Raw genomic sequence first — 14,034 nt, forward strand, 5'->3', positions numbered from 1 at the left:
AAATATATATATATATATAAAATCAGATTAATTCCCCATCCCCACTTCACTTTTAACTTTTTAATTTAAATTTAATTTTATTTTTTTGCGTGCTGAGGACAGGGGGTAGAGGGGATATATATATAAACATATCCATATATATATTTTTTTTAACTGCCATGAACTCCCCATCCCTTTTCCCTTCCCAACTCCAAGGGGGGACTCCTGGTGTAAAAAAAAAGCCGCAGAAAATGAATTTTTTTGGTGGGGAAGCGGCGCTCGCCATTGGCTCCCCCCGGGTCAGCTGATGGTGTCGCTCTGTCCGTCCTGGAGCGGAGCCTTCCCTATAACAATCCTCTACCCCAATCCCACCGAAACACACAAAACCCGCCTCGGACACCGCGGCCGGACAGGAAAATATAAATATACACAGGGAAAAGAGGAGACAGAGACAGGAAAAAAAATAAGAGCAAAGAAAGGTGATTTTTTTAATTTTATTTGGATTTTATTTGGATTTTATTTGGATTTTATTCTGATTTTATTCTGATTTTATTCTGATTTTATTCTGATTTTATTCTGATTTTATTTGGATTTTATTTGGATTTTATTCTGATTTTATTTGGATTTTATTCTGATTTTATTTGGATTTTTTGGGGTTTTTTTTTGGGGGGGGGAATAGGGTTGTAATTTGATTTTTTTTATTAGTGGTTATTGGAGAGGGGGGAAATTGAAAATATTGAGGGGAAGGGGGAAAATTGAGATATTGGAGGAGGGGGAAATAGAGAGAGGGAGAAATAGAGGGGGAAAAATAATAGAAAAAAGAAGTGGAAGGGAAAGAGAGAGAAGGGGAATAGAGAGGGGAAAAATAGAGAAAAATAGAGGGAAAAATAGAGGAAAAATAGAGGAAATAGAGGAGAAATAAAGGGAAAAATTGAGGGGAAAATAGAAGAAATAGAGGAAAAATTGAGGAGAAAAATAGAGGAAATAGAGGAAAAATTAAGGGAATTTTTAAGAGAAAAATAGAGGAAATTGAAGGAAAAATAGAGGAAAAAACAGGGAAAATCGAGGGGAAGAAGTGGAGGGGTCACACAGAGGGGAAAAGCAGAAAACAAATGAGGAAATAAAGAGGGGAGGAAACAGATGAGGAAACGGATCAAAAAATAGTTTGGGAAATAATAAATGAGGAAATAAATGAGGAAAGAGATGAGGATGGAGATGAGGAAATTGATGAGGGAATAATGAGGAAATAGAGGGAAAATAAATGAGGAAATAGAGGGAAAAAGAGAGAAAAGCCAGGAAATTATTATAATAATAATAAAAATTCCAGAAGAGGAAAAAACTCATAAATCATCAGAAAACACCCTAAAAACTACCCCAAAAATTCAAGAAAAATCGTGAAAAATTACAAGAAAACTACGAAAAGAAGAAGAAAAAGTTGCGGGGAAAAGTAAGGGAAAATTAAGGAAAAAATAAGAAGAAAAAGAAGAAGAAAAGAAGAAGAAAAATAAGGAAAAATAAGGAAAAAGAAGAAAAAGAAACAGAACAAAAATAAGGGAAACATAAGAGGAAAATAAGGAAAAAAGAACAAAAAATAAGGAAAAAAGAAGGGAAATACAAGAGGAAAAATAAAGAAAAGAGAAGAAAAAATCCAGAAAAAATAAGGGAAATATAAGGAAAGAAAAAGGAAAAGGAGAAGAAAAAATAAGGGAAAAATAAGGAAGAAAAAGAAGGAAAAATAAGGAAAAGAGAAGAAAAAATAAGGGAAATACAAGAGGAAAAAATAAGGAAGAAAAAGAAGGAAATATAAGAGGAAAACAAGGAAAAATAAGGGAAATATAAGAGGAAAATAAGGAAGGAAAAGAAGAAAAAAATAAGGAAAAATAAGGAAAAACCAGAAAAAAATCCGGAAAAATCAGAAAAAAAATCGGAAAAAACCCCGGAAAAATCCCTGAAATATCCTTTAAAAATCCTTTAAAAAATCCGGAAAAAATCCTTTAAAAATCCTGAAAAAATCCTAAAAATTAAGGAAAAAAATCCGGTAAAAAAATCCTAAAGACTAAGGAAAAAAGTCCGGGAAAAGTCCTAACAATTAAGGAAAAAAATCCGGTAAAAATCCTAAAAATTAAAGAAAAATATCCGGGAAAAATCCTAAAAACTAAGGAAAAAAGTCGGGAAAAAATCCTAACAATTAAGGAAAAAAATACGGAGAAAAATCCTTGAAGAATCCTTTTAAAAATCCTCCAAAAAAAAAAAAAAAAAAAAAAAAAAAAAAAAAGAAGAAAGAAGGAGAAGAAAAAAAACCCAACAAAAAACCACAAAAAACCAAAAACAAAACAAAACAAAAAAAACCCCACCGGAAAAAAAAAAAAAATTCAGAAAAAAAAAAAAAAAATCCGGAGAAAAAAAAAATCAGAAAAAAATCAGAAAAAAAATCAGAAAAAAAATCAGAAAAAAATCAGAAAAAAAATCAGAAAAAAAATCAGAAAAAAATCAGAAAAAAATCCCAAAAAAATCCCAAAAAAAGGACATAAAATCAGAATAACAATAATAAAAAAGAATGAACTCGTACTTCACGAACGCATCCCTGCCGTGCCACCTGGGCGGGCCGGGCCAGGAGGTTCTGCCCAACGTGGGGCTGAACTCGGGCTCGTACGAGGCGGTTCGGCCCTTCTCGGGCTACGGCCCCGCGGTGCAGAACCGCCTCTACTCCGCGCCCTTCTACCCGGCCCAGGAGGGCGCCGTGCTCTTCGGCCAGGCCCGCCCGCCCTACGAGTACCCGGCCTCCTTCTACCCCGACAAGGAGGGGCTGAGCAGCTGCCGCCAGAGCGCGGGGCCGGGGGCCGCAGGGGGGTCCATCACCCAGGAGTTCCCCAGCGAGCAGAGCCGCGCCCCGGCCGCGCCCGAGCACAAAGCGGGGATCCAGATCTACCCCTGGATGCAGAGGATGAACTCGCACAGCGGTGAGTGCCGCTTCTTATTTTTATTATTTTTTTTATATATATATATATATATTTAATGTGGGTTTTTTAAAATTTATTTTTAATGTGTTTATATCGATATTTTATATTTTTAAATGCGCTTTGATGTGTTTATATCGATATTTTATATTTTTAAATGCGTTTTTAATGTGTTTATATCGATATTTTATGTTTTTAAATGCGTTTTTATGCGTTTATACGTTTTTTTTAAAAAAATATTTTTAAGGGGTTTTTGTGTGTTTATATATATTTTTTGATTTTTAAATGTATTTTTTAATATATTTTTTTATATTTTTTAACGTTTTTTTTAATATATATATTATAGTTTAAAATGTGTTTTTGTGTGTTTCTATATTTTTTTAATTTTTAAATGTATTTTTATATATATTTTATATTTTAAAATGGGGTTTTATGTGTTTATACTTTTTAAAAATATTTTTAAATGGGTTTTTGTGTGTTTATATAGGTATTTTATATTTTTAAAGTGTTTTTATGTGTTTATATAGGTATTTTATATTTTTAAATGTGTTTTTATGTGTTTATATAGATATTTTATATTTTTAAATGTATTTATATATTTCTTATATTTTTAACGTATTTTTCATATATATATATTATATTTTAAAATGTGTTTTTATGTGTTTTTATGTTTTTTTTATTTTTAAATGTATTTTTATATATTTTTTATATTTTTAACGTATTTTTATGTATATTTTATATTTTTAAATTTATTTTTATGCGTTTATATATTTTTTTATATTTTTAAATGAGTTTTTATGTGTTTATATATAATTTTTATCTCTTTAAATGTGCTTTTATATGTTTACATATCTATGTTATATTTTTAAATGTGTTTTTATGTGTCTATATATGTATTTTCTTTTTAAATGTGTTTTTGTGTGTTTACATATATTTTTTATTTTTAAATATGTGTTTCTATATATTTCTTATATTTTTTCTATATATTTTCTATATTTCTATGTATTTTCTATGCATTTTTATATTTTCCTACATATTTTCTATATATTTCTATATATTTTATGTATTTCTATGTATTTTCTAGATATTATAATATTTTTCTATATATTTTCCTTATTTTCTACGTATTTTCCGTATTTTCTACATATTTTCTATATATTTCTATATATTTTATGTATTTTTATATATTTTCTATACATTTTCTACATATTATAATATTTTTCTATATATTTTCCATATTTTCTATATATTTATACATTTCTACGTATTTTTATTTATATTTTTACATGATTTTTATATGTCCATATGTTTTCATATTTTAATAGATTTTTTAATACTTTTGTTGGGATTTTTAAAGTTGGTTTTGTTAATATCCTTTTTCTTTGTGGTAAGTTGTTTATTTATATTTTTTTTTTCTATTTTTGACGGGCTTTTTAAATGGTTTTTTAATAGTTTCTTTGTGGTGAGCTGTTTATTTATTTTTATATTTTTTTTTATTTTTTTAATTAGGTTTTTTCGTCAGGGAAATGAATTAAATAATCTCCCTCATTTTTGGCGGGTTTTTTTGGGGGGGTTATTTTTTTGGGGAAGGAAAATAAATTAAACAAAAACTCTCTGATTATTTTGTGGTTTTTTTATTTGTGTTATTTTGGTTATTTTTTTGGGGGGAGTTTGAGTTTTTAATTGTTTTTTTGGGTTTTTTTAATTTGGTGGTTTTTTTTTTTTTGCCTTTTTTATTTGGGTTTTTTGCCTTTTTTATTTGATTTATTTGGGTTTTTTCCGAGGATTTTTTCACCGTGTGTGTTTCCTTTTTTTTTTTTTTTCCTCCTTAAATTTTACGAGCTTTTCCCTCCCCTTTCCCCCGGCGCTCCCGGGTTTTATGGGGCCATAAAAACAATAATTTCGGGCTCCTTCCCTCCCTCCTCCTCCTTCTCCTGGATTTTATTTTATTTTATTTTATTTTTTTATGATTGGGCCTCTCGCCTTGTTAAAGTCGCTCCTAATTAAAAGCTTTCGGCTCCCGGCGGTGAAATACGAGCGCTCGTAAAATCCCATTAAACTGGGGGAATAAAACAAGGGAAATAAAAACAGGGGAAAATAAAAAGGGAAAATAAAAACAGGGGAAAAAAAAAAGTGAAAATAAAAAAGGGAAATAAAATAAAAAAGGGAAAATAAAAAAAGGGGAAATAAAAAAGGGAAAAAAAAAAGGGGGAAAAAAAAGGAAAATGAAAACAGGGAAAATAAAAACAGGGAAAAAAAAGGGGAAATAAAACAGGGGAAAAAAAAGGGAAAATAAAACAGGGGAAAAAAAAGGGGGAAAAAAAAGGGGAAAAAAGGGAAAATAAAAAAAGGAAAAAAAAAAGGGAAAATAAAAAAGGGAAAATAAAAAAAGAGCTCGGCCGGTTTTGCCTCCTCAGGGTTTGGAGAGGAGGGGAAATGCCAGAAGGGGGTTGGTGAAATTGGGATTTTTTGGGGTTTTTTTGGGGGGTTTTGGGTTTTTTTTGGGTTTTTTTTAAGGGTTTGGGCCCAGGGGAAGATGCGCCTTCCTCGCTGTGTCTGGGTTGTGGCAAATCCAGGGAATTCAGGGGAAATCTGGGATAAAACTGCTCAAAATCTGAGTTAAAATCCCCCAAAAAATCTGGGCTAAAACTCACAAAAATCTGGGATAAAATTCAAAAAAAATCTGGGCTAAAACTGCCCAAAATCTGGGCTAAAAAGCCTCAAAACCTGGGCTAAAAATACCCCAAATCCAGGATAAAACTCCCCCAAATCTGGGCTAAAACTCCCCACAAAACCTGGGCTAAAACTCCCCAAAATCTGGGCTAAAAAGCCTCAAAATCCGGGACAAAACTGGGCTAAAATCCCAAAAAATCTGGGCTAAAACCCCTCAAAAACCTGGGCTAAACCCCAAAAATAATCTGGGCTAAACCCCTTCAAAATCTGAGATAAAAGCCAAAAAAATCTGGGCCAAAACTGCAAAATCTGGCCTAAACCCCCCATGAAATCTGGGTTTAAAAACCCCATAAAATCCAGCCAAAAACTTCATAAAATCTGGGATAAAACCCCATAAAATCTTGCCAAAAAACCCTCATAAAACCCGCCCAAAAACCCCATAAAATTTGGGTTAAACCCTCTCAAATCTGGCCTAAAACTCAATAAAATCTGATTTATCTCCCCAAACCCCCCTGGCCTTATTTTGTGCCAGGTCTGGCCTGAAAACCCTGGGCTAAAACCCCAGAAAATTCGGAATAAAACCCCAAAACTTGCCCTAAAACCCCAAAAAATCCAACAAAACCCCCTAAATCCAACCAGAACCCCAGAAAATCCAACAAACCCCCAGAAAATATAAAAAAAACCCCATAAAATCAACGCCAAACTCTTCAAAACCCGCCCTAAAACCTCAGAAAATCCAACAAAACCCCCATAAAATCCAATAAAAAACCCATAAAAATCCAATAAAAACCCCATAAAATCCACCCCAAACCCCTTAAAATCCAACAAAAACCTCTCAAAACTCAGTTTAAAACCCCAGAAAATCCAACAAAAAACCCATAAAATCCAACAGAAACCCCAGAAAATTTAACCAAAACCCGGCCTAAAACCCCATAAAAACAAACCAACAAAACCCCCATAAAATCCAACCAAAACCCCTCAAAATCCATCAAAAAACCCTTAAAAAACCCCTTTAAAACCCCATAAAATTAAACCAGAAAGTTTTCTGGTTAAAACCCCAGAAAATCCACCCAAACCCGGCCTAAACTCCTTAAATTTTAACCCTAAAACCTTTAAATTTAACCCTAAAACTTTTAAATTTAACCCCAAAACTTTTAAATTTAACCCTAAACCTTTTAAATTTAATTCCAAACCCTTTAAATTCCCTTTTAAATTGAATTCTGAGCGCTCTGAGCTCCCCCCTCCCCCCTTTCCCCCCTCTGGTGGAAAAGAAACGTTGGAATTTTGATTTTTGATTTATTTATTTTCTCCCTGACACCGACCCCGGCAGGGGGAGGACGAGGCGCCGCTTGGGGAGGTTTTTGTGGGTTTTTTTGTAGTTTTTTTGTGGGTTTTAAGTGGTTTTTGGTGGATTTTTTTTTGCTGGTTTTTTTTCCTGACTGTGGGGATTTTTTTTCCCCCTTTTAATTTTTTTTTATTTCATTTTTGTTTTGTGTGTTTTGTTTTGTATTTTGTTTTTTAAGCTCTTTTTATCTCGGCTTCTTCTTTTTTTTTTTTTTTTTTTTTTTTTTTTCTCACTGGGAAGACTTTTCTCCCTTTTTTTTTTAAATTTATGTTTTGTTCCTTTTTTTTTTTTAAGCCCGTTTTGTCTCGCCTCCTTTTTTTTTTTTTCTCTTTTTTTTCCTCTCTCTCTTTTTTTTTTTTTTTTTCTGTCTCTTTTTTTTTTTTTTTAATTTATGTTTTGTTTTGTCTTGTTCCCCTTTTTTTTTTTTACAGCCCATTTTGTCTCGCCTCCTTTATTGCTTTATTTATTTATTTATTTATTTATTTCCTGACTGGGGGGATTTTCTTTTTTTTTTTTTTTTTTATTTTAAATTTATGTTTTGTCTTTGTCTTGTTTTTTTTTTTCTCTTTTTCAAAAAGCCCGTTTTGTCTCGCCTCCTTTTCTCTCTCTCTTTTTTTTAAATTTATGTTTTGTTTTGTCTTGTTCTGTTTTTTTTTTTTCTTTTACAGCCCGTTTTGTCTCGCCTCTTTTATTTAATTATTTATTTCCCGACTAGGGGGGATTTTTTTTTTTTAAAATTTATGTTTTGTCTTTGTCTTTATTTCTTTTTTTAAAGCCCGTTTTGTCTCGCCGCCTTTTTTTTTTTTTTTTTTTTGTGGTTTTTATTTGTGATTTTTTTCTTTTTTTGGCTGAGGGGATTTTTTTTATTTTTTAATTTATGTTTTGTCTTGTTCTGGATTATTATTTTTTTCTTCTAACTAGGGAATTTTTTTAAAAATTTATATTTAGTCTTGTTTTTTTTAAGCCCATTTTGTCTCGCCTTTTTTTTTTTTTTTTACCCTGCCTGGGGCGAATTTTTTTTTTTAAATTTAATTTATATTTTGTCTTTGTCTTTATTTCTTTTTTTTTTTTTTACAGCCCCTTTTGTCTCCCCTCCTTTATTTATTTATTTCCTGACTAGGGGCGAATATTTTTTTTAATTTATGTTTTGTCTTTGTCTTTTTTTTTTTTTTTTTTATTTTTAACAGCCCGTTTGTCTCTTCTATCTTTTTTTTTTCTTTTTTTTTTCTAACTAGGGAGGAATTTTTTAAAATTTTTTTAATATAATTTCTATATTTTCTTTGTATTTATTTGCATTTTTCTGTCCCCCAGGGGTGGGCTGTGGCGCGGACCATAGGGTTTACTGGGGAAATGATCATTTCTCTATTTTCCTTGTGTTTATTTGTGTTTATTTGTATTTATTTGTATTTATTTCTGTATTTTTCCCTGTCTCAGGTGTGGGCTATGGGGCGGACCGCCGCCGGGGCCGGCAGATCTATAATTTCTGTATTTATCTGTATTTATCTGTATATTTATCTATATTTATTTCTGTCTCAGGTGTTGGCTATGGCGCAGACCGGCGGCGGGGCCGGCAGATCTATAATTTCTGTATTTATTTATATTTATTTGTGTATTTTCCCTGTCTCAGGGGTGGGCTATGGGGCGGACCGGCGGCGGGGCCGGCAGATCTATAATTTCTGTGTTTATCTGTATTTATCTGTATATTTATCTGTATTTTCTCTATCCCCAGGGGTGGGCTATGGGGCAGACCGCCGCCGGGGCCGGCAGATCTATAATTTCTGTATTTATATTTATATTTTTCCCCCCCAGGGGTAGGCTATGGGGCAGACCGCCGCCGGGGCCGGCAGATCTATAATTTCTGTATTTATATTTATATTTTCTCCCCCCAGGTGTTGGCTATGGGGCGGACCGCCGCCGGGGCCGGCAGATCTATAATTTCTGTATTTATTTCTGTATTTATATTTATATTTTTCCCCCCCAGGGGTGGGTTATGGCGCAGACCGGCGGCGGGGCCGGCAGATCTATTCCCGGTACCAGACCCTGGAGCTGGAGAAGGAATTCCACTTTAACCGGTACCTGACCCGGCGGAGGCGGATCGAAATCGCCAACGCGCTTTGCCTCACCGAGCGCCAGATCAAGATCTGGTTCCAGAACAGGAGGATGAAATGGAAAAAGGAGACAAATCTCAGCTCCAGCCTGGGCGGGGGAGGGGCGGGGGGAGGGGCGGGCGGAGGGGGAGGGGGAGGGGGAGGGGGGGGAGGGGCGGGACCCGCCGACTCTTTGGCCAAGGACGAGAAACGGGACGAGCCCGAGGATGAGAAGAAGGACTGACAGCTCCGGCTCCAGCTGCCAATATTTAGTCTATTTTTAATTTTTTTTACTTTTTTTTTTCTTTTTTTTCCTTTATTTTCCTTCCCTGAATTTTTATTTTATTTTTATTTTATTTTATTTTATTTTATTTTATTTTATTTTTTATTGTATTTTATTCCTATTTTATTTTATTTTTATTCTGTTCTGTTCCCCATTTATTTTATTTTATTCTATTTTATTTTACTTTAATTTTTATTCTATTCCCCATTTATTTTAATCTATTCCCCATCTATTCTATTCTATTCTATTCTATTCTATTCTATTCTATTCTATTCTATTCTATCCTATCCTATCCTATCCTATCCTATCCCCATTTTATTTTATTTTATTTTATTTTATTTTATTTTATTTTATTTTAATTTAATTTTATTTTATCTTATTTTATTTTATTCCTCATTCCATTTTATTTTATTTTATTCCTCATCCCCCCCCCCGCCCCCCTTTTTTTTTTTAATTTTATTTTTTTCCCCTGGTATTTATGGCTGGAGAAAAAAAAAAGAATTAAAAAAGGATTTTTTAAATATATCTATATATATGGGAGGGGAAAATAATGGTGTTGGAGGGGAGGGTGAAAGGGAGGAAAAATGGGAGAAGGAGAAATGGAAAAAATGGAGAAAAACTGAAAAAAAAAGAGAAAATCGTTTAAAAAATGGAGAAAATATTAAAAAAAAGGACTGGAAGAAGTGGAGAAATTATATGTAAAAAAAGGAGAAGTGGAAAAAGTGGAAAAATGGAAAAAAATGGACAAATGAAAAAATGGACAAATGAAAAAATGGACGAATGAAAAAATGGACGAATGAAAAAACTGGAGAAATGAAGAAGTGGGGAAATGAAAAATCCCCAGAGAAATGGAAAAAAAAATGGACAAATAAATAATAAAAAAAAGGACAAATGAAAAAAGGAAGAAGTGAAAAAAATGGACACAAAAATGGACAAAAAAATGGACACAAAAAATGGACAAATATTAATAAAAAAAGGACAAATAAATGAAAAAAAAAAAACTGTGGAGAAATAAAAGGTGGAAAAGCGAAAAGTGGGAAATGAATGAACTCATGAAATAATTAATTAACGAGGAGGAATTAATTGAGGAGGAGAAATTAACGCCAGAAATCCTCAAATCCCCCCCAAAAATGGGGAAAAATTTGGGGCAAAATTGGGCAAAATTCGCCCAAAAATTTCACTGATTTTTCCTCCACCCGGTGAGAAAAAAATCGGAATTTTTCGGTGGGAATTTCCCAAAAAAAGCGGTTTTTTTCTGCCCCAAAATTCGGGTTTTTTTCCTCCTCATTTCCCGCGAGCCACAAAAACTGTGACGGTTTTTTGGTTTTTTCTGTGTCGAGATTTTTCCCTCTGTGTTTGTGGGTTTATTGTATTTATATTTATGGTTTAGCGCTGTAATGGTAAAAAAAATAATAAATAATAAATAAAAATTGAATTTAAAAAAAAGGTGAAAAAAAGGTGAAAAAAAAGAGAGAGAAAAAAAGGTGAAAAAAAAGGGAGAAAAAAAAAGAGAAAAAAAAAAGGAGAAAAAAAAAGGAGAAAAAATAAAAGGAAAAAAAAATCGAGGAAAAAAAAAGGTGAAAAAAAAAAAGGTGAAAAAAAGGAGAAAAAAAAGGTGAAAAAAAAGGAGAAAAAAAAAAGGGGAAAAAAATAAAGAGAGGAAAAAAAAAAGGAGGAAAAAAAAGGTGGAAAAAAAAAGGGGAAAAAAATAAAGGTGAAAAAAAAAAGAGGAAAAAAAAAAAGGGAGAAAAAAAAAGAGAGAAAAAAAAGGAGAAAAAAAAATCGAGGAAAAAAAAAGGTGAAAAAAAAAAAAGGTGAAAAAAAGGAGAAAAAAAAGGTGGAAAAAAAAGTTAAAAAAAGGAGAAAAAAAGATGAAAAAAAGGAGAAAAAAAAGGTGGAAAAAGAGGGAGAAAAAAAGGAGGAAAAAAAGGAGAAAAAAGAAAAAAAAAGGAGAAAAAAATAAATAAAATGAGAAAAAAATAAAAGAAAAAAAAAAAGTGAATGGAATTCCTAGAGGTAGAAAAAAAAAAGAGAGAAAAAAATTAAATAAAATAATAATAAAAAAATTTAAAAAAAGTGAAAGAAAATCAATGAAATTGAAGAAAAAAAATAAAATTTCGTGTTTCCCTCGTGCTGTACAAAGTCCCCCCCGAGTCCTCGAGGACTTTTCTTGTCGATTATTTAAAAAATGAACCAAATAAAATCCGAAAATTATTTTTTTGAAATTTGCCCCCGGCGGCCTCTGAGTTCAGTGGAAAAATATTTTATTTTATTTTATGTTATTTTATTTTATTTTATGTTATTTTTATTTATTTTATTTTATGTTATATTTTATTTTATTTTATTTTACTTTTATTATTTTATTTTGTTTTATTTTTATTTTATTTTATTTTATTTTATTTTATTTTATTTTATTTTGTTTTGTTTTATTTTATTTTAATTTAATTTTATTTTATTTTATTTTGTTTTGTTTTATTTTATTTCATTTTGTGGTTTTTTTCCCCTAAAAAATCCTGTTTTTCCTTTGTCTGGTCTCGTCTTTCCTGCGCCTTCCCAAAAAAAAAAGGGAAAAAATAAAGTGGGAGGGGAAAAAAAGGGGGAAAAAAGGAGAAAAAAAGGGAAAAATTGTTATTTTTTATAATTTTTTATCATTTAAAAATAATTTTAAAATAACTTTTTACTCACTTTTTATCATTTTTTATAATTTTTAATAAATTTTATCATTTTTAATGCAAAACCTCATCCTTTTAGAGATGGGAAATTGTTGATTTAACACCAAAAAAGGGAAAAAAATTGATTAAAAAAGCTGAATTTTAATAATATTTTTTATATTTGGGAGATTTTTTTTCTGGGAATTCAAAGGGAGGGTCAAGGAATGAGAAATTCCTGGGGGAAAAACAAACAAAATAAATAATAAATAATAATTACAAATAAATAAATAATAATAAATAAATAACAAATAAATAATAAATTAAAAATAAATAAATAAATAATCAATAATAAATTAAAAAATAAATAAATAAATAAAATTAAAAAAATCAAAAATAAATAAAATAGAAAAATAAACAAAAATAAACAGAAATAAATAAAAATAAATGAAAATAAATTAACAAAAATAAATGAAAATTAAAAAATAAATTAAAAGAAAAGAAAAAGAAAATAATTGGAAATAATTGGAAATAAATATAAATAAATATACATAAAAATTAAATAGAAATAAATAGAAATAAATAAAAATAAGTACAAATAAATAGAAATAAATAGAAATAAATAGAAATAAATACAAATAAAAAAAAGGGGCCCTGCAGGATTTATTTAAATATTTTAAAGGAAAAGGATTTGGCACCGAAATGACTCAAAGAAAACAAAAAAAAAGGCACAAAAAAGAGGAAACGATCATAAAAAAAAGGCAATTGTGGGTTTTAAAAAGGAAATTCTCGTTGAGAAACGGGAACGGTCGTAAAAAAACCGGAAATTGGCGCAATAAAAAGAGAAATAATCGTAAAAAGGGGGAAATAATCGTAAAAAATCACAAAAGAAAGGGAAATAATCCTTAAAAATTGGGAAAAAATAGTAAAAAATAGGAAATAATTGTAAAAAATTGGGAAATAATCACCAAAAAAGGAAAATAATCCTTAAAATTTGGGAAATAATTGTAAAAAATGGGAAATAAGAGTAAAAAAATGGGAAATAATTGTAAAAAAAGGGAAATAATGGTCAAAAAATAGGAAATAATCACCAAAAAAAGGGAAATTAATCCTAAAAAAAGGATTTTCCCCCCCTTTTGATCCTTTGCTCGTGTCCGGACTGGAATTTGTGTTTAAAAAATCAATAAAAAAACTGAAGAAAAAGAGGAAAAAAAATCCCAAAAAACTCCGGGAAGGAAAAGCTGGAAAGAGGGAGGGGAAAATCCTGAATTCCTCCCCCAAAAAAAAAACCAAAAAAAGGGAAAAAAACACCCAAAACCCCCCAAAAAAACCCAAAAAACTGGGATAAAATCCCCCCAAATCGGGATAAAACTCACCCAAAAAATCCCCCCAAAAATTGGGATTAAAAAACCCCAAAAAACTGGGATAAAACTTTAAAAAATGGGATAAAATCCCCCCAAAACCCCAAAAATCCCCCCAAAACTGGGATAAAACCCAAGAAAAAAAGGGGGTAAAACCCTCCCAAAAACGGGATAAAAACCCCTTAAAATTGGGATAAAAATAAAAAAAAAAGGGAAAAAAAACCCCCAAAATTGGGATAAAAATCTCCAAAAAATCCAGGATAGAACCCCCCCCAAAACCTCAAAAAATCCCCCCCAAAAAACGAAAAAAACCCAAAAATTGGGATAAAACCCCCCAAAAACTGAGATAAAACCCCCCAAAAATCGAGATAAAAACCCCCCAAAAATCCGGGATAAAACTCCCCAAAAAACAGGATAAACCCCCCAAAATGGGATTAAAAAAACCCAAAACTGAGATAAAAAAACCCCAAAAACCGGGGGAAAAAAATCCCAAAAAATGTGGATAAAACCCCCCCAAAAAAATGGATAAAACCCCCCCAAAAAACAGAATAAAAACCCCCCAAAACCAGAATAAACCCCTCAAAAAACGTGAATAAAACCCCCCAAAAAACCTGAATAAAACTCCCAAAAAAATCAGAAATTGAGGCCAGAAAATCCCTGGAAATTCTGATTTTTTTCCCTTTTTTTTTCTCCCTTCCTGG

At 31.1% G+C, this 14,034-nt stretch overlaps 1 protein-coding gene across 2 annotated transcripts in view; it reads left to right on the forward strand.

The window, feature by feature from the left end:
- HOXC6 (homeobox C6) overlaps positions 1-12,865 on the forward strand; it is a 29,703-nt gene extending 16,838 nt beyond the window's left edge. Inside the window, exons 2-3 of one of the 2 annotated variants that reach the window (XM_083881134.1) lie at positions 1,307-2,939; positions 8,936-12,865. In XM_083881134.1, coding sequence (XP_083737260.1) covers positions 2,537-2,939; positions 8,936-9,285 — 753 coding nt within the window. In that variant the 5' untranslated portion in view covers positions 1,307-2,536 and the 3' untranslated portion in view covers positions 9,286-12,865. Of the gene's footprint in view, positions 1-120; positions 2,940-8,935 lie in introns of those variants that run through there. The other variant, XM_083881133.1, reaches the window with a different exon arrangement.
- The last annotated feature ends 1,169 nt before the right edge of the window (positions 12,866-14,034 follow it).

The sequence above is a fragment of the Zosterops lateralis genome, assembly GCF_965231275.1.
Source record: "Zosterops lateralis genome assembly, chromosome: 32".
Lineage (NCBI taxonomy): Eukaryota > Metazoa > Chordata > Aves > Passeriformes > Zosteropidae > Zosterops > Zosterops lateralis.